General features: G+C 45.9%; 2 protein-coding genes across 14 annotated transcripts in view; one reads left to right on the top strand and one right to left on the bottom strand.

Annotated features, from left to right (window-relative positions):
- Positions 1 to 1,649: 1,649 nt before the first annotated feature.
- Positions 1,650 to 7,835, bottom strand: LOC101289691 (carbonyl reductase [NADPH] 1). The gene is made up of 3 exons (XM_004264544.4): positions 7,398 to 7,835; positions 6,530 to 6,637; positions 1,650 to 2,219 (listed from the first exon to the last, which is right to left on the bottom strand). Exons 1-3 carry the CDS (start codon positions 7,684 to 7,686, stop codon positions 1,783 to 1,785), a joined length of 834 nt encoding a protein of 277 aa, XP_004264592.1. The 5' UTR covers positions 7,687 to 7,835; the 3' UTR covers positions 1,650 to 1,782.
- A 5,215-nt stretch (positions 7,836 to 13,050) lies between these two features.
- SETD4 (SET domain containing 4) overlaps positions 13,051 to 23,607 on the top strand; it is a 282,732-nt gene continuing 272,175 nt past the window's right edge. For 6 of the 13 annotated variants that reach the window (XR_007477398.1, XR_007477396.1, XR_007477397.1 and 3 more), the window contains exons 1-4: positions 13,051 to 13,503; positions 15,061 to 15,230; positions 18,791 to 18,886; positions 23,185 to 23,222. Coding sequence is in view for 7 of the 13 variants with exons in the window: in XM_033418252.2 (XP_033274143.1) it covers positions 15,158 to 15,230; positions 18,791 to 18,886; positions 23,185 to 23,222 (207 nt within the window). In the remaining 6 variants the exon portion in view is untranslated. Of the gene's footprint in view, positions 13,504 to 13,589; positions 13,758 to 15,060; positions 15,231 to 18,790; positions 18,887 to 22,085; positions 22,214 to 23,184; positions 23,223 to 23,607 lie in introns of those variants that run through there. The other 7 variants (XM_033418251.2, XM_004264543.3, XM_033418254.2 and 4 more) reach the window with 6 other exon arrangements.

The following is a 23,607-nucleotide window of genomic DNA, read 5'->3' as shown; positions in this document are numbered from 1 at the left end:
CACGGCATGTGGGATCTTCCCAGACTGGGGCAGGAACCCGTGTCCCCTGCATCGGCAGGCGGACTCTCAACCACTGCGCCACCAGGGAAGCCCTGTTTGTTTGCTTTTTATATTCCAGATATGAGTGAAATCATATAGTATTTGCCTTTCTCCATCTGACTTAGTTCTCTTTGCATAACACCCTCAACGTCCATCCATGTTATCACAAATGGGAATATTCTCATCTTTTTTTACGGATGAGTAGTATTCCATTATGCGTTTGTGTGTGTTTCTGTGTGTGTGTGTATAACATCTTCTTTATCCTTTCATCTGTTGATCGGCACTTAGTTTCCATATCTTGGCAATTTTAAACAATGCCAAGATGAACACAGGGATGCATATAAGTTTTCAAATTAGTGTTTTCATATTCTTTGGATGAATACCTAGAAGTGGGATAGCTGGATCATACAGTAGTTCTATACTTAATTTTTTGAGGAATCTCCATACTATTTCCATAGTGGCTGCACCAATTTTCATTCCCTCCAACAGTGTATGAGGGTTGCCTTTTTCTCCACACCCTCAACAATCCTTGTTATTTAAGTGCGGGCAGCGAACCTAACCCTGTGGGATTCCCAGCGTGCTCCCAGTTGGGAGGGTTGTTTATGAAGGTCTTACTGCGTGCCAAGGCATTAATTGGAATGTTTTATTTAATGGTTACCTAATCCTTACAATTGCTAAAAGTGCCTGCATTCTGGTTTGTCCTAGGTCATAGACAATAAGTGGCATATGTAGTTAGGTGTTATTTTATGGAATTAAGAAAAAAATCTTTAAGATCTCTGTGTCCATTTCCAAACTAGTAGTTCAGATGTTATGGTGTTGATCTAGACATTGACAATCCTGTTGGCAGTTTAGAAAAATAAAATGACAAGAGGAAACTAACAGCCTAGTGGAAGGGAAACACTTGTAAAGTAAACCTGACTCTTCAAATAAGGGTTCCACACTTGCCTTCAGGGGCTGTCACTTTTCACCTCCCCAAGCCTGAGAATCAGATGTGAAAAGTGACAAATAACATGACAGTAGAGGCGTCTGCACAACATGGAGTGCTTCTGTGAAGGGAGGGAATGTGGTGGACAGTCCCTGGGGCCTTGGGGAAGCCAGGCGTAGTGCTGGGCAGTACGAAGCTTCTCGTCACTGCCCTGGGGGGTGTCGGGCCCCTCTCACAGGGACTCGTGATAGAAGACACTTGTGCAATTCCAATGTGATTTCAACATTGTCACCTACATAGGGGCGATTCCTATGACTATTATCCCCATTTTACATTTGAGGGGATACAGGAGATGCAGTATTTTGATCAAGGTCATGCAGGAAGGCGGCAGCGCCAAGACTTTTTGGTTTCAGCTGTTTGCCTTGAAAGATTTCAAACAGAAAAGTAGAACGAATAGTAGAGTGGACACCCGTATGTCCTCCAAAGCAGGTCCAACAATTATGAGTAACTGAGCTGGTTCAGCCTTGAAGAGTCTGCATAAATGGACGTTTATAAAGAACTGTTTATTCATCTATTGACTTTTATTTATTATTTGTCACCCATCCCACTTTTCCTCCCCTGGGATCACAGAAGGAAACACAAACGGCTTCACAGAATTAGTAGCCATTTCCCAGTGAGGACTTGATAGAGATATTTTGATTCTTTTATTTCTTCTTCTTTTTTTTTTTGCATAGGGATATTTTTGACAGTGTAAGTGTCCTTTCCGTGAAATTGGGACAGGAGCATAATCGGGCCCATGGGGGGAGCTGTGAGTGAGCTCACCATTGCACAACTTTTTTCTCGGAAACAAACTGTCCATGAGGCCCCTCAGCATCCGGGGGCAAAAGGGCCAAGTACACGGGGGTCTCTGCTCCTTCTTCTGGGCTTTTGGTGGCTGTGGGTCCCGCCATGTCAGTTCTCACCCACCCTGGGCAGCAGGCATTCAGGAGGATCTTGTCCCCTCCTCTCTGCTCACTCAGTTTCCTGGCTTGGATTCTGGACAGGACCGTGACGCCGATTTTCGTCACCCCATAGGCGGTCTCAGGCCAGCCCTCCTTCCTGTGCACCCTGTTCTTTGTGTCTTCCACAAACTTGTTCATGAGCCCCACCAGCTCCTCTTCTGTGATGGTCTCACTTCGAAACTTCTGCTGCAGTTCGGGGCTGCATTTTTTAAGAGAGCTGACACTCACAAAGCTAGACACATTCACCACTCTGCCTAAAATACAACACAAGTCATTACATAGAAAGGTGAGCACAAGAACAATGAATGTCAAATTCGGGACAGGATTTATGTCCTCGTGTCCTCTTGTCAGAGGACATTAGGGAAGGAAGAGAACGTATTTTGGGAGGGGGTTACTCATTGGGTTTTATCTGTTTTATGATTATAAGTAACCATCTGTTATTTCTAATGTTTTTAAAAATTACACATAATTATTTTGAAAATTACAGGAATGAACTATTTCACTTAAACTCAAGAAATAAGTAACGAAAACGGGAAGAATTCTGTGAATCTACCGCCCAGAACAACTTGTGAAAATTATTTTAAAAACTTAACTATTTAAAGTCTCTGCTAATGGTCCTGAGGGCATACAGCAAATGAAGAAACTTTTATTCCCGAATATCTCCAACAACTCAGCTAAGAACAGAGTCTGTTCTGTGGTATTTCAACCGTGACCTGCTCCTTCCTTTCCCCCTTTCTGGCCATAACAATGGAAACTTTGTGCATCCGAGAACACAAGACTATTGTATCTTCCCAAGATGCGTAGGACATCAGCATGTCTCATGCTGCTCCTCAGCTACCTGTTGCAGAGGTTCAGCTCCTGGCAAGTGCATTTAGGAGGTGATCCAGCCCTCACTTGTGGGACAAAGGCTCTACCTGGGGCTGGACATCCTGAGAATATTGGGGCCCAGACTGCCCTTTCCCCAGCTTGTTTGTAAGGCAGAAGTATCATGCAAAGCGAGGCAAGCTGACGAGACCAGAGAACACTGCTTCTCTTCCCTCCTAGCTCCTAAAACAGGAGTGTCACAGAGAGAAGTGTCACCATCCCTGCCTCTGTCTTCAGACCTGTGGCTTAGAGATGTTGCACAAGAGGGAGAAAGAGTCGGGACATAAAAACCTAGAGGTCTGATGCTCTCCCAAAAGGATGTGATTTCATTTGAAAGCATGTGGGGAAGTTCGACCCTAAGGACACTCTCAAAAACAATGGAAGTGCTGAAAAGCAATTAGGAGATTGGTAGCTTTGTTAGAAATATAAACTAAATCATGTAAGTCAGCAAGTTTGCCAGAGAAAACTAGAGAAAGATAAGGGTAAGAACCCTTCTCGGTTCAGAACGGAGCACCAAAACTACCCTTTCAAAAGAGCCTGAATGTAATTGGATGGAGATGCGTCTGTGAAGCGATTTATGCTGTGCCTTGTCGAAAATAGCGGAGTAATCAGCCAGCAAGTAGTGGAGCTTAACAGCTGGGTGCGGTGCAGGAAAAAGACAGCAAAAGAGAGTTCTGCTAAACCCACAGTAATCCCAGCGTGACTGTGCGTCTCAGCTAGGCTGTACTTTCTGAGATGAAACATCAGAAGCTTCACACTGCCAGCTAGGCTGTACTTTCTGAGATGAAACATCAGAAGCTTCACACTGCGAGGGGAGGAGGGCGGAGACTCAACTTCAAAAAATAATGTAGCCAGTCACTGAACAAATAAGCAAAGAACCACCACAAGCCCGTGGGAAGTAGGCTCTAATAGCAAGAGTAGCTATAAAATTCTGCAATGTCCCGTTTCCAACCAAAAATTACCAGGCATGGAGAAAAATGTTAAACCCTTTTTTTCCATGGGGAAAATATGTGCCAACAGAAATGGCATGTCATGCTGCCGTAGTCAGTTAGCTTTGATGTCTATCCCACTAAAGGTTTGGAAGTTCAGAAAGTATCAACAAATAAATCAGTAGATGGCGTTAGGACTCCCATTCAATGATTCTCTGAAATACATAAACTGATTTAGAGAAATCGCCACATTAATCTTCCGGGCTTTCTTCTAAGATGAACACATTTCTGAAACGGGTCGATTAATCCATGTCCTCCTTCTAATCTAGAACATGTAAAGAGTAAGAAGCAACTAGTAAATGAATAGGAATGACATTGTCCTTAAGATAGAATAGAACCAATTTGTCCAAATGTTGCAGTAAGCACCATTCAGAGATGCTATATTTAGGATAATTTATTTCGCTTTCAAAAACACGACCAAGCCTCTCTCACAACAAAAATAACACATATTTCATGAATTAAAAATGCAAAATATAGAAAGGCATAAAGAAAGAAAAAAAGCCTGCAGGAGCGGAAGTCAGAATGGTTAACTGGTAAACGGGAAAGGCAGCTATACTACTATCAATAAAAGGGCCTTGGGCTTCCCTGGTGGCGCAGTGGTTGAGAGTCTGCCTGCCGATGCAGGGGACACGGGTTCGTGCCCCGGTCCGGCGGGATCCCACATGCCGTGGAGCGGCTGGGCCTGTGGGCCATGGCCGCTGGGCCTGCGCGTCCGGAGCCTGTGCTCCGCAACGGGAGAGGCCACAACAGTGAGAGGCCCGCGTATCGCAAAAAAAAAAAAAAAAAAAAAAAAAGGGCCTTGACATTATTTTTTTCATGGGTCTTCAACCTGGACAGTAGACAGAGAAATACTGTTAACTTCTTCTAGGTTGGTTATAATCAGTAATCAAATGACAACCTTTTTTATTCTGTGTTAACTAGTCTACCTCAGGAAGTCTAGAATCAGCAGTGAAAATACTAACCCGTATCAGGGAAGCCTGACCAGGAGATCCAAAGTTCTCTCGAGGTAATAAACTCCTGGATGTGGCTGCTTCATCTTCCCAATGTGTTCCATGCCAGCCCCTCCCACTGACTGGATCCCCGGGGATTAGAGCCAGCCACCTGGAGCCCTCTCCTCCCAACTAGGTGAGACTGTAGACCCAGAAGAGAATCACACACTCGATTAAGTCATGATAACATGAACTGCTGTAGCTTTTCCCCAACAAAACAAGAATTCTCCTATTTCAAAAGGCAAGTAAACCTTGCTGCACTCATATTGAGAATATAGCATGTATTTAAAATTCCATTTACTCTAGCTTTCGTGAGGCAAGACAAACTGTTAAACAGAGGCTGTCTTAGCACATCTGGAGGGTACTCATTCCTCCTTCTGGACAAAGCCCAGACACAGCAAGAAACAGCCCAGCTAAGTAAGAGGAGTGGTGGGCCAGAGGTCATCAGCACGAGGTCAAGAGGAATGCAGCATGTGCAGCTGACACAGGGAACTCCACTGCAGCCCGCAAGTGTTGGGACGAGTGGAGGAATCAGGTGACACTCTAAAGAGCTGACTTTTTAGGTCCTAGTGAACCAATTCTTAGAAGAACTTTCCAGGAGGACAGGATGGGGAAACAGGGCAGAAGCTGAGTGTAAATTGTAAATGCATGTACTAAATCTCCAGCCACGCCTCTTAACCTTTCTAAAAGTATCTGCTTGTCTTATCTGGTATGTTTAATGGGTGGTGGTTCCCCTCCTGGCCCATTACTTCGGGGGTAAGTATTATAGTAGTTTAACCCAAAGGAATATGAGAGTTTGTTTTGTTGGAAACATTGAGCAGATTGAAGGGCAGTTAAAATGGACCTGGAGTTCGGCAGGTCGGATTACGGAGATCCCTACAAGTCACGCTAAGGGCCTGGACTTCACTCCTGAAGGATTTTTGGGAGGGGGAGTGAGCGTGCAGAGTATAGAGAATGCCCAGGAAGCAAAGGACTCAAGAAGCGGGGAGAGACCCTTAGGAGAGTTTACAATTGTCTAGAAATGACAGCTGAGGGCCCGTTTGCAGAGCTGGGATGGGGGTGAAGGCCTGGGAAGAAAATCAGTAGGAAGTGTCTTAGGATCTGGTAGATGGCAATAAGTGGGCAGGCGTGGTGACCTCCAGGATCCTGGTGGATGGATGATAGGATCAGTGGCCAAGATGATTTGGGGAAAGGACGAGTCTTTGGAAATATTTGTTTTAGATGGGGGGATTCAGGGGAGGAAGGATGGGAATCAGGTTAAGATGGAGAGGCAAGAAGACACGATGTGTGCCTGGAGCTCTGGGAATGTTCTAGGCAGGTGACAGATTTGAGTGAGGCCTAATGAACTGGTGGGAGTAGAGACTCCACTAGCCTGAGTAAGATCACTCTGAGAGGGGGTCAGAGGAGAGAAGGCCTGAGATGGACTCCTAAGGGAATGCCGCCTGTGGGGGGCACGGAGCAAGCCTTTCAGAGGACACCTTTGGGCTAAGATGGGAAAAAGAAAGAGCCAGATGTGCAAAGGGCAGCTGGACAGACAGCACCAATGACCTGGGCAGTGTTTAGAGGAACCTGAGGCCTCAGGGCACCTGGCCGGATGGTGGCACAGATGGAGGCCAGTGTAGCTGAGCAGGAGAGGTAGGGGGGCCTGTAGATGAGACCAGAGGCAGGCAGGGACCAGATCTTGCCAGAAACACTGCAGTTTGGGCTCTTCATCAGACTCACCTCGGGGTTTTATTAGAGGCAGGAGCTCTGTGCACACATCTTGGGTACCAAAGAAGTTTGTTTTCATAGTCACTTCTGCTTGAATATGAAACGGTGTGGAATCAACGGCTTTTAGGAGAAAAGAAAAGTTGAGTGAATAAATAGTAGCCATCAAGTAACATTCTTTTTTTTTTTTTTTTTTTTAAATAATAGTTGTGGTTCGCGGGCTCTAGAGCACAGGCTCAGCGCTTGTGGCGCACGGGCGCAGCTGCTCCGCGGCACGTGGGATCCTCCACGGACCAGGGCTCGAACCCGTGTCTCCTGGCATTAGTAGGTGGATTCTCAACCACTGCGCCACCAGGGAAGCCCTCAAGTAACATTCTCTAGGAAGATACAAAGAAAACAGCGCATGTGAAATCTGTTGAATTTCGTGTAAAGGTTGCGCCTGGTTCGTAGTATCGAGCCGGCGTGAATCTCAGGGTCTGACAATGCCTATGGTTTTGTAGGATGGCGCCACTGCGGGGGCGGCTGCCCAAAGGGTGCACACACACGGGATCTCTGTGCATCAGTTTTTGCTATTTTCTCGTTTATTTCAAAATGCATTAAAAATTAACCCAACTGCCCCAAAGTCCAATCAGAAAGAAGCTGTGGGGCAATCTAGGAAAGGTCCCCAGGATTCGAGCCAAAGAAGCAAAGTTCCCTATGGCTAGAAAGCATCCAATTCCCTGCAGACTCCGCTCTCGCTGCACCCCTCCCCCTTCCCTTCTCGGTCCCTAGGGAGTCATTCTGGACCCCCACAGGCGGGAGAAGCCCCACCGCAGCGATTCCCCGACAGATACGGCCCATCCCGGATGATGAACGCCTCGCCTGGGAGCACCCAGCCCCTTACTCTTGAAGGCGATGCCCGCGTTGTTGACCAGCACGTCGAGGCCCCCGTACTCCTTGAGCAGGAAGTCGCGCAGGGCGCGGATGCTCTGCAGGTCGTCGATGTCCAGCTGGTGGAAGCGCGGGCTCAGGCCCTCGGCCTGCAGCTGCTGCACGGCCGCCTGACCCCGTGCTGTGTTCCGCGCCGTGAGGACCACGTCCCCCTGAAACTGCCGGCAGAGGTCACGCACGATGGCGAAGCCGATGCCCTTGTTGGCCCCGGTGACCAGCGCCACACGGGCGCAGGACGACATGGCCGGGTGCTGGGTGTGCGGTGCCCTTGGGTGGAGAGCGAGCCCGTTGTGCTTTCCCAGCAGCGCGGCGCGTCAGAGTGCCTGCGCAGAAGCTGGAGTTTGCAGAGCGCGCACCTGAAGGTCCCACGCCTGGAGCTGCCAGGCTGAGCGCGCAAGCGCAGGCGCAGGCTCCGCCCCTTCAGGGCTGGGCTCGCCGGCGCCCTCCCAGCGGTGCAGGGAACGTAGAGAAGGGCCATCAGGCAAGTTTGCAGGACAGTCCTGCTGAAAAGTCGCTGCTGGCGACTGCCTGCCTGGCATCAGAGAATCGTTCTGATTAGCTGTTTTGCCTATGTTTAAACTGAACCCTATCCTCTGTTCTCCTCCTTTTCACCCAGATGTTCAACTCTTCGCGGTTGCGCTTTAAGAAATGGGTCATTTGTGCAGACTTTGTTTTTCCTGGTGTTTGAAAAATATCGCTCGAACTGAAGTCTTTGTAACCTAGAGTTGTGGAATAAGTTGGGAGGACATGGTAGGGATCGAGTGTGTGTTGCTTCCTCCCGTAAGTATGTGAAAGCCAAGCTACTGCCCTATCCTTGAATGATTCTCACGTGTTAGTGGGGAGTGTTTACTGAATCATCATAGGGTTACCTCCTAGATACTTCCAGGGTTGTCAGGTTACCTGTATGCAGGTCCTGAAGTGTACAGGTGCAAAGGGGCTTTGCAGCCCTTTCTCACACTCAAAATAACTCATCAGGATTTATCTCCATTTTCAAGCGAGGAAATGGATCCTCAGAAAGTTCATAAATTAGCTCAGTGGTGGGAAATTAATTTTCTTCCTTACTATTTACCACTTAAAACAGAGGAATTAGGGGGTCTATAAGATCATTTTCATTTCTGTGCTGTCTCTTGTCGACTGAAAGAAAATGCACAACCTAGGGGACTTAAGCCTTGGGATATAGCCTCTCAGATAGCTGAGGGACTGTTCTGAAGAGGTAAGGGAGGAGCCAAGATATGTAGGAGTTTTTGCAAAAACAAAACAAAACAAAACATAAAAACAACCCAGGTAGTCGGAGCATCAATTACTGCTAATTAAAGAAAACCAGACATCTCAAGTTAATGAATTTAGCACTTTTCAGTGTATGGGAAGATGCAAGAGTCTGGGCTTATTGAAATTATTCCTTTGATGTGCACCTGAACCATCTACAGCCAGTATCCTGTTTTTCTCCATCCTGAATTCCCTTCAGTGTGCACCAGCGCAGTCCGCTGCCATGGCTGATGGCTTGATCCTTTGTTTACTGAAATGGCAGGCAACATTCTTTGTCCACACTCTTATGGTATCCACAAGCTACTAGTGGCTATTTAAATGGAATTTTAATCAAAATAATACAATTAAAATTAGTTCTTTAGTTGCTTTAGCTGCATTTCAAGTGCTGAATAGTCACGTGTTAGTGACTGCTGTATCGGACAGTTCAGATATTTCTTTCCATCAGTGCAGAAATTTCTCTTGAACAGCTATATTTTAGATAGTCTCCAATTACGTTGCAATTTCAAGGGATTTTTCCAATCAGTTGCAAAAAACAAAACTAATAACCAGGGTACACGATCTCTGGTCGTGTTCCATATCAATCCTTACCTTTAAGGGAGATGATATATTGGCATTGTTCATAAGGCACCCAGCCCAGTTTTCTAGTGTTACTAGGCTGGTTATCCTTAGTATGCTTTTATTGTTTCTAACATAAAGGAGCCTTTAAACTTAAATGACCATAGCCTGGTGTTAACCACATAAATCCATCCTGTAACTGAGGAGGTTTTCGACTGTGATTCAGTTGGTGGTTCTGATGGAGCTTGAGTGACCCTAAAAGAAAAAATCATATTTATGGCCAGGGTCAGAGCAGGTATTATTAACTGGCCAAGTGAGGGAGTCCCCTCTAGTAATATCAATTGTGGCCTAAGGGCCTTCCAATGAGAGCCCTGGAGTGGAGAAATCCACCAAGGTAACCCAGAAGTACTGGATATAGGTAATTGACCACAAACCTAACAATTGGATTAACTTTAACTCTGCATAAGTTTGTGAAATACAGTGCTGTTTTCCACAGTGGCTGCACCAACTTACCTTCCCTCAAGCGGTAAGGACAGATTTTAATCAGTATTATAATGTAGTAGGGAAGAGTGTCCAGCATGAACTGAACTCAACTTGGATTTGTACAGAGGTGACTGGATGTTTTAAAGGGAAGTTGAGGGAGTAGGCAGGGGGAATGGAGGGGCTTGGGTAGAGTCAGGGGAAAATTATAAAGGCCTGGTGAGTGTAAATGCCCATCAGGGCTATAAAGAGACTGGGAGACAGAGGTCCTATCCTATCTGATAATTACATTTCAAAGGAATGGCTTTCAGGTCCTTGAGAAAGAAAGACTCAGGTCCTGAGTTGTAGGAGATACATATATATTGCAAATGGACAGAGGAAGAATTCACAAATTTTAAGTCCCTTTTTAGTAAATGCTCTAAGAAAGGGTAGTAAAGGACCTCTTGTCAGGTGTTGGCTAGAACAAATAGTAAATTCTTCTGGCAGCCTGGAGCTCATTAAGGGGGAAATAAGGTCATCCTAGTGATGCAGCCTTGAGCTATTAGAAACTATGTTAGTGTTTAAGTCTTTTAACATGGGGGTTGGTGGGGGAGTGCATGAAATCATTAGTGCCGAGTCAGTAGGTTTTATAGGCCCAGGCTGAGGCCTAACTGAAAAGAGGGCTTGGAAGAGACTGGCTAGAGCTTGGTCAAGAAGAGAATCTTTGTCAATTCCCCTCTAGAAAATGGGAGTATACATGATTTTTCTCCCTCATAAAGGGAAAATACCTGTTTTATCTACCCCTTTCCTTCTGTCTTGAATGCATTTGTAATGAGAATGTGATGCCTGGAGCTGCAGCAGCGACTATCTTGAGATCATAAGGAAACAAACTAAGAGGTTAGCCAACTCCCTAAGGATGGTATTGTGGAAAATTAGGAAGAGCTTTGATTTTTAATGACATCACTGACTCATGGGTCCAAATCTGGAACCATCTATTTCCAGCCCCCCTTTGCTTTTCAATAAACTTTAAATTTTAGAATGGATTTACTGAAAAGTTGCAAATGCAGTACTGAAAATTCCCATATACTCCACATCAAATTTCCCCTATTATTAACATCTGACTATTGAAACTGAGTGGGACACTGTGAGGCACTCTCACGTACAAAAGCTCCTCCATGTCCTCAGTTTCTTGTTTGTAGTAAAAGGTTTTAGTCTCCTAGGTCTTCCCTGGGTTCCAAGGAGCAGGCACATGCAGTTACTAATTAGGGAAGTGAGGGAATGCAGAAAGAAAGGAAAAGCAGTTAAATAAGAAAACTAACGACAACAGTTCAGTGATAAAACAGAGCCCTAGTTCTCCCCAAGGTATGTACGTAACAACTTGATGGATATCTTTGAATTGTTCTTTGGGAACTAAGACCTCATCCCCACCCCCAGAGGTGGAGGATGGTGACTACATGCTGAGCACAAGCACCAGACCCCAGACTGGCTGGAACCACAACGTTGATGACTGAGATTCCTGAAACACCACCCTGTTACCTCACCACCAAACAATCGGGAGAAAGTCATGAACTCTGCAGCCCTCACCATCAAATGTTGCCTTTAAAAACGCTCCCCTGGAAACCATTGAGGAGTTCAGGTCTTCTGAGCATGAGCTGCCTGTACTCCTTGCTGGACCCTGCAATAAATGCTGTACTTTCCTTCACAACTTGTCAGAAATTGGTTTTGCTGTGGGCGAGTGGACCTAAGTTCAGTTTGGTAACAAACACTATGATGGTACATTTGTTATAACTAAGAAATAACCCTGGAACAGTATTAACTAAGCTCTATGCTTTATGCGGCATTCACTGGTTTTTCCCTCTAATATCCCTTTTCTAGTCCAAGGTTCTCTCCAGAATACCACATTACATTTAACTGTCATGTCTCCTTAGTTTCCTCTGGTTTATGACAGATTCTCAGAGTTTACTTGCTTTTCACAAACTTTGACAGCTTTGAGGAGTACAGTCGTCCCTTGTTATCCAGGACCCCCCGTGGATACGAACAACCTGGGTTGCTCAAGTTCCTCAAAATTTAAAATAGTCTACTATTTGCATATAACCTAGGTACATTCTCCCATATACTTTAAATTATCCCTAGATTACTTATAATGCCTAATACAATGTAAATGCTATGTAAGTAGTTGCAGGTGTGTGGCAAGTTCAAGTTTTGCTTTTTGGAACTTGCTGAAATCTTTTTTCCTAATATTTTTGGACTTGCAGTTGGTTGAATCCACAGATGTGGATACAGAGGGCCGGTTGCACTGGTCAGGTGTTTGTGGGTTTGTCTCATGATATTCTCAAGGAAGAACTGTTACTGAGTCCAAGCTTGTACCGCTTGGTGCAGGACAGGTCAATGAATTGAGACACGAGGTGTTGAGGCAAGGAATAGTGACGATTTGGAAAGCCAGCAGACGGAGAAGCTGGCGGACTAGTGTCCTAAGGAACCATCTTACCTGAGTTAGAATTCAGGCTTCTTTTATACCAAAAGGGGAGGGGTTGTGGCTGGTTGTTGCAGATCCCTTGGTACTGGCCAGACTCAGAGGGGTGTGATAATCCTTTGTTCTTGCAGCCGTCCACGGTTGGTCTGGTCATGATGTTCTCGTAAACCTTCAACAAGTTCTGCAACTTTTTAATCTCTATACAAATGAAAAGTGTTAAGCCTTTAAAATGCAAGCCTGGGAGACAGAGCCTTGTGGAAGGACTATTATGTGTATTTCAGGCTGTGGATAACGTTCTTTCTCCGTTTGGTAACACAAAGGTGCAGAGCCAGCATGACTAAGCACAGGCAACAACACAACCGTTAGAGTTAAAGGAATAGATCCAATATAGAGCCAGGTTGTTCTTCTGTGTTACAGAACTAGGGTTATGGGTTTTGGAGAGCAACATCTCCAAATGTTAGGTGAAGTACCCTTCCTATAGCTGGGAACTTCGCAATCAACATAACTTATTACTGATATTCTAACCTTTATCACTTGGCCAAGGCAGTGTCTGCCAAGTTTCTCCACTGTAAAGTTACTTTTCCCTCCTTTCCATGCTGGGCTGTCTTGGAAGCAAGAGATAATCAAGGTGGGGTGGGTGGGGCAGAGATTGAGCCCCATCTCCTGTAGGGAGGCGTATTTACATAAACGACTGGAATTTTCCTGTTAGGCTGATCCTGGGACACGTCCGCCAACAGGGACAGCAGGGTGAAGTGGGGCTGGGCTGCCCTGCAACGGATTCAGGGCGGACTGCGACCCGAGGCAGGGCGGGGTCGAGGCAACTTCGGGCAGGAAGTGGGGGAAGGTCCGGGATTGCGAGGCCCAGAGGCGAGGCGGAAGCTGGCGGGCCAACGCGCGGGGAGGAGTCTGCTCTGGGATGCGCGCACTTGGCGGTTCATTCCCTGGTGGTACGGAAGGACTGCGTAGGTCGGCTTTTCAGAGCGCAGTTCCCGGTGCACGGACCACAGGCTTTTCTTCCCCCCGGCGCCCCGGTCCAGCTTTGGGGCGCTCTGACCCCAGCCGGTTTTGGCGGTGGCGCCTCCGGAACACAATGCGCATGCGCACGCCGAGAGGCTGAGGCCCGCGGCGGGAAGAGGGCTCCGCCTGGCGACTGAGGGCGTGGGTCAGTTTGGACTCGAGGCGGGCCTGGCGGCGCTCTATCCCTCCCCCTGCTGCCGCGGCTCGCTTCTTTAACTCGCGAGCATCTGGCGCGCTGTTCTGGGTTTCCACGTGGGCCCGCCCACCGCCGTCTTGAAGCTGTGCCAAGGTGAGCGGGTCGACTTCCGGGGCTGGGCCTACCGTTGCCCAGGTAACGGGAACCTGCTCCTGCTGGAGCTTTCCATATATTTTAATTTTGGGGGGTCAAAAAGAGAGCTGAGTTCGGATAGCCTACCCCCGCCAGGCCTGGCATGATGCTGCTCATTACAGTACTCACCCACCCCCACCCCCCGTTATCTGGGAATCGTTGATTTAGCGAATGTCGACCCGAGAAGCCGCTGTGCAGGCGCGAAGGACCCTAAGGTCGGGAGTTTGTAACTGGTCGGGGTCTGAGCTCGCCCCCTGCCCAGCCAACCCGGCGGCCGGAAAACGGAGGGGGCTGGGGAGGGGCGGGGTGTGTCGCAGCTGTGGGGCGGCCTCACGTCTAGGGGCTGAGGACTGGGGGCGAGGACAGTGCAGCCAGCTGTGCTGTCGCCTTGGCGCCACGTGCACAGCTCGCTCGCCGGACCCCGGGACCCGCGCGCGGCCGGGCCGGGGGTCAGTGTGGACGCGTCTCGGCCCGTGAGCGGGCGGGGCGCTGGGGACCCGGAGGGGACGAACCGCCGGTGGCCCTGGGACCGGACTTGCCAACTTCGGGTCGATCAAATAGTGAACCTTCCAGTGCTGGGGTGGGATAGTAATAGAGCTTGGAGTTCGTGTCTTGTTATTAATTTCAGTTCGGTAGCTTTTAGTGGTTTTTAAAAAAACAGTGGTATGGTTAAAATGCACATATATATGCACTTAAGTAATATTCATATTATGTCACATGTACTCATATAAGGCACAGACTAGGAGGATACAGAAGTAATAGTAAAAGTCCCCTCCCCGTGCATATTTTTTAATATCCTTCCTTAAAGCCTCTTGTTTTATAAACATAAAATGTGCACAGTATCAAACTCTTAAGGGGTCATTGAATTTGTTCTGCAGCTTTAGTTTTTCATGTAATATATCTTGGACATTTTTACATCTTAGCGCATACTTACTATTAATGGCTTCACATAGTAGGCCACTCCATTATCTGATCATGCTGGTGTGTTTAATAGATTTCATTTTTATATTTCCGAGGAAGTAACGTATAGAAACTGTAGTCATTTTAGATTTTCTTATCTCTTTGTTTTGTCTGTTCTCTTGGCTCTCATTTTCTCCCTAATCTGTGGCAAACCCCCGCTTAGTTTATATTTATTTCAGGATGCTGGTTTTAAGGACAAATCATTATTTACTTCACGCTGAAAGAGGATTTGGTTTTTTTCTCTAAGACTTCCTAGCAGATGGGGGCTTCAGGACTACTGTTTATTCAAAGTACAGATAGGTTGGTGCTTAGTTAAGTGTTGATTATCGTTGATGTACACGTCACCAAAGCACACAATTATGAAATCAGTTATGAGGATTTCTATGATTAATCAGCATGTAATAGGACCTCAAGATAAAACTGTTTTAGAGGGACCAATATAATGGGCATTCCATTACTGCGCATGATTTAGGTCAGAGTATAAACAATTTATATACAAAAACGCTTTAGAGAAATGGTTTACTAAATAGTTACATTTGTATATTTAAATCTTTATAGGTACAATCAACAGTGATTATCATACAGCTGGAAAGAAAGGCAGAGATAATGCTTTTTATTTTAGATTGGGCAATTAAGCAGAAACTGCAGTTTTAGTATGAAGAACGGAGGTGGAAGAACAAGCCGAATCAGAAGACGAAAACTCTTCACAAGTTCTGAATCAAGAGGAGGTACAGTTTTGATTCTTTTGGTGCCAGTGATGAAAAAAAGGAATCCTTTGTTGATTGCTATTAACACATAGCTTTTCTCAGAGGCACACGAGCAATGTTAAATTTAATTATTTTTTATTTATTTATTTTTGGCTGCGTTGGGTCTTCGTTGCTGCGCGTGGGCTAGTTGCGGCGGAGCGCGGCTTCTCACTGCAGTGGCTTCTCTTGTTTCGGAGCACGGGCTCTAGGCACGCGGGCTTCAGTAGTTGTGGCTCGCGGGCTCAGAGTGCAGGCTCAGTAGTTGTGGTGCACGGGCTTAGTTACTCCGCGGCATGTGGGATCTTCCCGGGCCGGGGCACGAACCCTTGTCCCCTGCATTGGCAGGCGGATTCTTAACCACTGCACCACCAGGGAAGCCCATGAGCAGTGTTCATAGAGAATACTTCTTAAAGAATATTCTTTTAAATAGTGCCATTATATTCTTTTAAACGCTTGTAGAAATACAGATATATTGCTTCAACTATGTCTTCTTTGGGGATGACTCCCAGGTTTCTGTTTCTGGTCCTGACCTCTCTGCTGACCTCTAGCTACCTAAAGGATATTAATATTTGGATGTAAATTTATCACTTCAAGTTCAGTGTAACCCAGTCTGAACGAGATACCGTATGTGAAAGTGCTTGGACCACTGGAGAGTACTACATAAATGCAGTTGTTATTTTTCATAAAAATTAATAGCACTCCTCCTAGCTGACCCCCAGCATGCCAGTACCATGGAGGTGATCTTTGACCATGTATCCCTCTTTGCTCTCTGGAGCCCATGTCCTACTGACTCTCACCTGGCCTTTCTTAGGTTCACTTCTCCCTCTCTGTTCTACCCAGAGATGACTTCAGCCAGCTCTTGGCCGGTTCACCACATTCTTGTTTTCTTCCCTGCTGGTTGTTCCATTTGTCACTGTCAGTCTAACTTTCTTAAGGGATGTAGCCTTTTTGGTATAGGAGCCTCCAGGATTCTCATTCTCTCTCTCTCTCTTTTTTTTTTTGGGCCGTGCCACACGGCATGCAGGATCTTCCCCAGCCAGGGATTGAACCCGTGCCCCCTGCATTGGGAGCACAGAGTTTTAACTACTGGACCGCCAGGGAAGTCCCCCTCATTCTCTTTTGTGTGCTCTCTGAATTCCTGCCTGACATCAACTGCCTTTCTAAGTGGCTCCCCCGCCCCACTCCCTGTTTTGGCAGTATGTTCTCCGCTCACCATTTCCTGAGCACACCTCCCACATTTCCACCTCTGCCATTCCTCAAGGTCCTTCTTCAGCCAAAACATCATTCTTCCCTTCTCCCTGCTTGTTCAGTTTCTCTCTAACCTTCGGGGCAGAGTTGAGATCTTATGTTTTTGGTAATGCCATTTCCAATTCTCACTAATGTCACTGGGTTATCATGCTTATTGGGTATTATTCTTTAGGAGCTATGGTTTTCCAATTGTTTTTCATGGAAGTCTTGTTTCCTCAACTAAAATGTTAACTTTTTGAGGGTGAGGAACATGTTGAACGCTCTCCACAGTGGTTAATAGTGCTGGGAGTGTAGTAGTTGCTTATTAAATGTTCTTGCTGTAAACTCTGTTCTCTAGGTTGTGATAACGTATTTTAGCAGCCTTAGATTTTGGATCATGTATTTTTTTTTAGAAAACACTTTCATTGAAGTATAATTGACATACAATGAATGTCACATATTTAAAGTGTATAATCTGATAAATTTTGACATATGTATACACACAGTAAGCCATTATCGAAATCAAGGTATGAACATATTCATCACCCCAAGGAGTTTCCTTGTTTCCCTTTGTAATCCTTTCATCTTGCGCTCTTTGAACCCCCCCCCCGCCTCCATCTTCAGACAGCCACTGATCTGATTCCTTTCACTATTGATTTGTTTGTTTTATAGTTTTCTTTAATCATGTAGTATGCATTCTTTTTTATCTGCCTTCTTTTACTCAGCATAATTATTTTGAGATAATTCTCTGTTGTGTGTATCAACAGGTTATTCTTTTTTATTGCTGATAATATTCCATGATTTGTTTACTTCAATTGTTCCAGCAATATTTATTGAAAAAACTATCCTTTCTCCTCAGAACTGCCTTTGCATTTTGTGAAAAGCCAGTTATCCACATATGTGTGGGTCTGTTTTAGACTTTCTTTTCTGTTCCATCGATTTCGTTGTCTGTCTTGATGACAGTATCACACAGTCTTAGTTACTGTAGCTTTATAGTAATGAAAAGTTTTGAAATCAATATTTCGAAGTGGTCTTGGCTATTCTAGGTTCTTTGCATTTCCATATGAATTTTAGAATCTTGTCAATTTCTACAAAAAAGCCTGCTTACATTTTGATTTGGATTGTATTGAATCTATAGATCAATCTGGGGAGAACTTGACTTCTTAACAAGTATTGAATCTTCCAACCCATAAGCAAGATGTATCTCCCCATTTGTTCAGATTATTGATTTGAGATCTTAAAAAAATTTTTAATTGTAGTAAAATTACATGTAACATAAAAGTTACCATTTTAACAATTTTTAAGTGTAGTTCAGTAGTGTTCAGTACATTCACATTGTTGTACAACCAGTCTCCGGAATTCTCTTCATCTTGCAAAACTGGAACTCTATACCCATTAAATAATAACTCCTCATTCCCCTCTCCCCCTAGCCCCTGGCAGCTACCACTCTACTTTTTGTTTCCATGAACTTGGCTATTCTAGATACCTCATGTAAGTGGAATCATACAGTATTTGTCTTTTTGTGAATGGCTTATTTCACTTTCAATAATGCCCTGAGGATTCATCTATAAAGCATGTGTCAGCAGGATTGGTTCCTTCTGAGAGCTGTGAGAGAAGGGTCTGTTCTAGGCCTCTCTTTTTGGCTTTGTCGTTGGCTGTCTTCTCCCTGTATTTCTTCTATCATCTTCCCTCTGTTCTTGTGTCAAAATTTCCCTTATTATAAGGACATCAGTCGTACTGGATCCAGGTCCACCCTGATGACCTCATTTTAACTTGGTTACCTCTGTAAAGACTCTATCTCTAAATAAGGTCGTATCCTGAGGTACTGAGGGTTAGGATTTCAACATATGAATTTTTGGGTACACAATTCAACCCATAATAGATGCCTTTTATTTATTTTTCTTTGCCTTTTGCACTGGCAAGAACCAGTGTAGTGTTGAATAGTAGTGAGGAGAACAGACATCCTTCTGTTCCTGATCTTAGGGGGAAAGCACGTAGTTTTTCATCTTTAAGTATGTCAGCTGTAGGTTTTTTGTTAGATACTTTTTGTCGTGTTGAGGAGGTTCCCTTCTATCCTTGTTTGCTGGGAGTATTTATCAGGAATGAGTGCCAGATTTTATCCAATGCTTTTCCTGCATCTTTGAGATGATCTTGTGGTTTTTCTATTTTAGTTTACATTATTTGTGCATGTTTTAAAATTTATTCCCTTTTATGATATGACTGTCTGAGACAGTTCATCAGAGATTTACTTTTTAAATGGTGATCTGATTATATAGTGATTTTAATCACCAGTTTTTCTTTCCTCTCTTGATTAGTGAATGAGAGCTACAAGCCTGAATTTATAGAGCTTAAGAAGTGGCTGAAAGATAGGAAGTTTGAAGATACAAACTTAATACCTGCTCGTTTTCCAGGTAAGGTCTGACATTCAACTCTCACATGAGAGGCATGTGGGCCCAGGTGGTAGGAAAGCAGGGGTGATTCTTGCAGGTGGGCTGTGTTCTTTCTGGGGGCATATCATCTCCTCAACCTGACAAAAAATATCTAACATCTTCTGTTGTGTGGCAGCCTTCCTGCCTTGTAGGTGTAATATTTACTTGACCTTATTCTAAAAATGAGTTTAAGTGGCTTGTGGAGAGAAATTCCAAAATGGTGAAATAAAATTAAAAGTTAGAAAAGGGAAATGAGAATAGAAAAATAAGACGAAGGCAGGGATAAGGATAGCACATAAAAGCCATGATTATGAAATTTCGTACCCCTGTCAGAGGTGAGCTACAAATTTGACTCATCTTTCCGGCAGCCCAATGTATATGATTAATTAGCTGAATCTTAGTGTTCTGTAAACCCAGCTAAATTGTTTACTCATCAGAAGTACAGGTATTTCTGGAACTTAGACCTGAGGGAAACATCTTCACTGGGCTTTTCTGGGAGGACATTGTGTAATGTGGGGACTGGTGTCCCCATCAACCTGCTTATGGTGATTTCATGGGATTTTCAAGCCGTGCAGGCTGATGGGATTATCCTTAGCTCAGGAGCATCACCGTAGTTTTCTGAGGGGAGGGGTTCCAGAGAACCAGCAGAGGTGCTTGGTCCCTGGGGGAGGCTCCAGGAGAGGAGCCCTTAGGGAGGCCTCAGCGGTATTGCCCCCCGAGTGTTGGAGGAGGAGCCCCTGTGTGGCCCTGGCGTCCACAGTCACCTGAACAGGGGTGGGTGACCATTCTCTTCTGGGAGGTGAGGAGCTTGTTGTGAAGGTTGGATTAACATTGTTTTCTGAAAATTGAGGAGCTTGTCATGGAGTTTGGGTTAACATTCTCTTCCAGAACATTCTGTCACAGAAGTTGGGCAGCTTGTTATGGGCTTGTGCCTGCATACAAGGCGACCCAGCTCTGTCCACAAGTGGGCTTGAGGTAACCACAGAGAGGACCACCTGTCTCTGTGCTACAGATCTGCTGTAGCACAGAGACAGTTATGTGCTGAGGGCCTTGAAGTTCTGTATCACAGGGCAGGTGCAGACATTTCACCTTGTAGAATATTTAGATCATATGCCTCTGAATGCTTCCCTTGGCGATTAAAATGATCATTCAAGTACCCATTAGGTAATTTAACTTTGAGCAAACTAACTTCCTCATATATCACCCAAGATAAATGGTTTACCATGTGTGCCCCTGGTCCAGTGAGGCGATATGTGTAAAGTTGTTCCCTATGTGTCAGTTATACATGATGACTTTGGGCTAAAATACTTGATTTGAACCAACTTCTATTAGGATTGCTCCTTCTTTATGATGGTGAACCGTATTTATCAGCCTCTAACAGAATGTTTAACTTTCTCTTTTTGTGTGTCAAGGAACGGTCAGTAAAAACCATACTCTTAGATTTTACTGGATGAAGTTCTTTATGAGATGATCAAGGGAAGGTAGTATCAGGAGTGGACTTGCTGTGCCTAAGACCTGCCTACTCCTCGGGTGTCACTTTGCCTTAAGAAGGGTAGGTTTGAAATTGTCAAGCGGGAATTGGCATATGGTTTCAATCGAATGCCTGAAAATAAGTAATCTGTCTGTGGTTTGGAGCAGTGAAGAGTTAGCAGTTTTAAAAGTAGGAGCAACTTTCTCTGGGCCCACTTCCAGATTCATGGTCTTGGAGGAGCTAAAGCAAAGTGGTTTGGCAGTGATCAGAACCCAGTACTTACAGTTCTGGGGTCAGGGAACCTTCTGCCTTAGCTCGGGCTGCCATAGCAAATTACCATGGACTGAGTGGCTTAAAACAGTCATTTATTTCTCACAGTTCTGGAGGCTGGGAAGTCTAAGATCATGGCGTGGGCAGATTCAGTGTCTAGCGAGGACCGATTCCTGCTTTGCAAATTCCCATCTTCTTGTTGTGTCCTCACATGGTGGAGAGCTGGGAGCTGGAGCAGGCTCTCTTGTCTCTTCTTCTAAGAGCACGAATCCCATTCATGAGGGCTCCACCCTTATGACCTAGCCACTTACCAGAGGCCCTACCTTCTAAAGCCATCTCACTGGGGGCTGAGAAATCAACATATGAATTTGGGGGGACACAAGCATGCGGTCTGCAACACCTTCCCTAAGGGCTTTCTATATCTTCAGCTCTTAATCAGTGTATGATAGGAGAGCATGCTGACGGGAGTCTGTCAGAATGGACAGAATTCTGGGGAGTTAGTCCTGGTTTGTGGCAAGGCTCCCAAGTTGCAAGCAGGATTCAGTCTTTAGACTCTGACCTGATTTGTGCTTTGGGAGCTGACCCTAGTATTTCCTTTTAATGCTAAAAGCACTGTCCAAATCGGGGCCTCCCGGGTAGATGCATGGTAGCAGAAATTATAAGGCAGGGAGAGGTCTGTAATAAGATCCTCATGGCCACTTGCTACCTTGCCTTAGTAAGTGCAGGTTACTGTGATCTGCTTTCTGATCTCCTGAATACTATGTTGTAGACGTATAGGTAAAGTATCTTCCGGATTTATTCGACATGCCAAGTTCTGTTCATGTGTGCTCGAAGAGAAATTTCCACTTAAATTAGCACATGAATTGTTTTTTTTTTTTTTTTGCGGTACACGGGCCTCTCACCACTGTGGCCTCTCCCGCCGCGGAGCATAGGCTCCGGACGCGCAGGCCCAGCAGCCATGGCTCACGGGCCCAGCCGCTCCGCGGCACGTGGAATCCCCCCGGACGGGGGCACGAACCCATGTCCCCTGCATCAGCAGGCGGACTCTCAACCACTGCGCCACCAGGGGAGCCCAGCACATGAATTTTTTTAAAAGATGACCCCACAGAAAAAAATCCTCTCATTAGTAATTGATTTCAGGAAGGGTTCTGGCCCACGGGGATTAACTCCACAGTGGGACACACAGAAGAAATTAAGTAAGTTCTTAAAACCAAAACCATGCGTTTGAGCAGACAGACGCTTCTGGGTAGGGAGATAACTCATCAAATCAAACTTGCCAGATACCAGACGGGACTCGAGGCGGGAATTTCCTCCAGGAACCTGCAGCTTCCACTAGTCCCACAGGCATTGACCTTTGCTGAATTATATACCCTCCTAGCTGAGAGAAAAAAGTCAACAACTGTGGATTTGAGAAGATGACTAGAGAGACTCCTATGATAGTTACAGGTCATACATATTGTGCCCAGCCCTGCCGGAAAAGCTGTCGTCTGACTGTTGCAGGAGGGCAGCCTTGGGCACAGAGGGGTAGACGTCTGCGTGTTGGTGGCGTTGACAGAGCTGCTGTGGAGGTTAGTGTTGTGGGTGTGCTCTGGCCAAGGCCTTGGCTCACGGGGAGCAGCTGGCCCTGGATCTACCCTGCTGAGCTCGTCAGGTCACGGAGGGCGTGGCTAATGGCTGCCTGGCTGGGGTGGGGAGGGGTTAGGCCTCAGGCTTTGAGGGACCTGAGTGAGCTTTACTGGTCATTCGGTTAAAGACTCGAGATCATTACTGGGGAAGGCCGGGTCTGGCAGTGGGTAAAAGTGGCCTGTGGGTCCGGCCTCTGAGGTTGGGTGGGCGTTAGGGTTAGGCTCCACCCCGGCTGGTGAGCCCCAGGGGAGAGAATCCAGCCTCACGTTTCCTGTAAGAGACCCAGCAGCAGATCTGCCTAAAGGTGATGGTCTTTAGGTGTTGACTCTGAAGCTGACTTTGCCCTTCAAGATTGTAAACCCAGAAGGAGGTCGGGCCATTTTCCAGAATAGCTTCTTTTTAAAAAAAAATTTATTTATTTTCGGCTGCATTGGGTCTTTGTTGCTGAGCATGGGCTTTCTCTAGTTGCGGCGAGCAGGGGCAACTCTTCGTTGCAGTGCATGGGCTTCTCATTGCGGTGGCTTCTCTTGTTGCAGAGCATGGGCTCTAGGCGCATGGGCTTTAGTAGTTGTGGCACGTGGGCTCAGTAGTTGTGGCTCGCGGGCTCTAGAGCACAGGCTCAGTAGCTGTGGCGCACGGGCTTAGTTGCTCCGCGGCATGTGGGATCTTCCTGGACCAGGGCTCGAACCCGTGTCCCCTGCATTGGCAGGCGGATTCTTAACCACTGCACCACCAGGGAAGCCCCAGAATAGCTTCTTGATCCTTTGGTTCCCCTGGGAGTCAAAGGATGCGAGACACTCAGCTTCAGCTTTGTGTAATTTTGAAGTTCATCCACATCTTTTATGCAAAATAGTATCTCTAAGACCTTGAAGAAAGAGTAGGATTTACCCTTTTTCTGTCTTTGCATTCCTAGGTACAGGAAGAGGGCTGATGAGCAAAACATCCCTACGGGTGAGAATTTCTCTCTTATCTTGAAACCCAAAGTAGAGTTTGCTGCTTTGTTTTTGTTTTTGTGGTTCAATCAAGTGAATTAAAGATATTTTAGACATACAGATTTTTTTTTTTACTTAATGGATAGTTTTGAATACAGTTCTGTCAGTTAGAATTAAGTTTGCAGCGTATAAGAGACAAACCCAAGGTAACAGAACGCAAGTGTCTCGTGCCGTCATGTAAACAAGCGTGGACGGGCAGACCTGGGCTGGTGTGCTGGTCTCTCGGGCTCCATCCAGCTCTTATCCATGTTCTGAGAGGGAGCCCCACACCCTCAGCTCCAGGGTGCAGCTCCAGGAGCTCGAGCAGCAGGACGGCGCAAGGAGTGAGGAAGGGCAGGCTTCCC

This window comes from Orcinus orca, chromosome 5 (assembly GCF_937001465.1).
Source record: "Orcinus orca chromosome 5, mOrcOrc1.1, whole genome shotgun sequence".
Lineage (NCBI taxonomy): Eukaryota > Metazoa > Chordata > Mammalia > Artiodactyla > Delphinidae > Orcinus > Orcinus orca.
The sequence above is the reverse complement of the archived record's forward strand: the minus strand, read 5'-3'. Positions and strand labels throughout refer to the sequence as shown.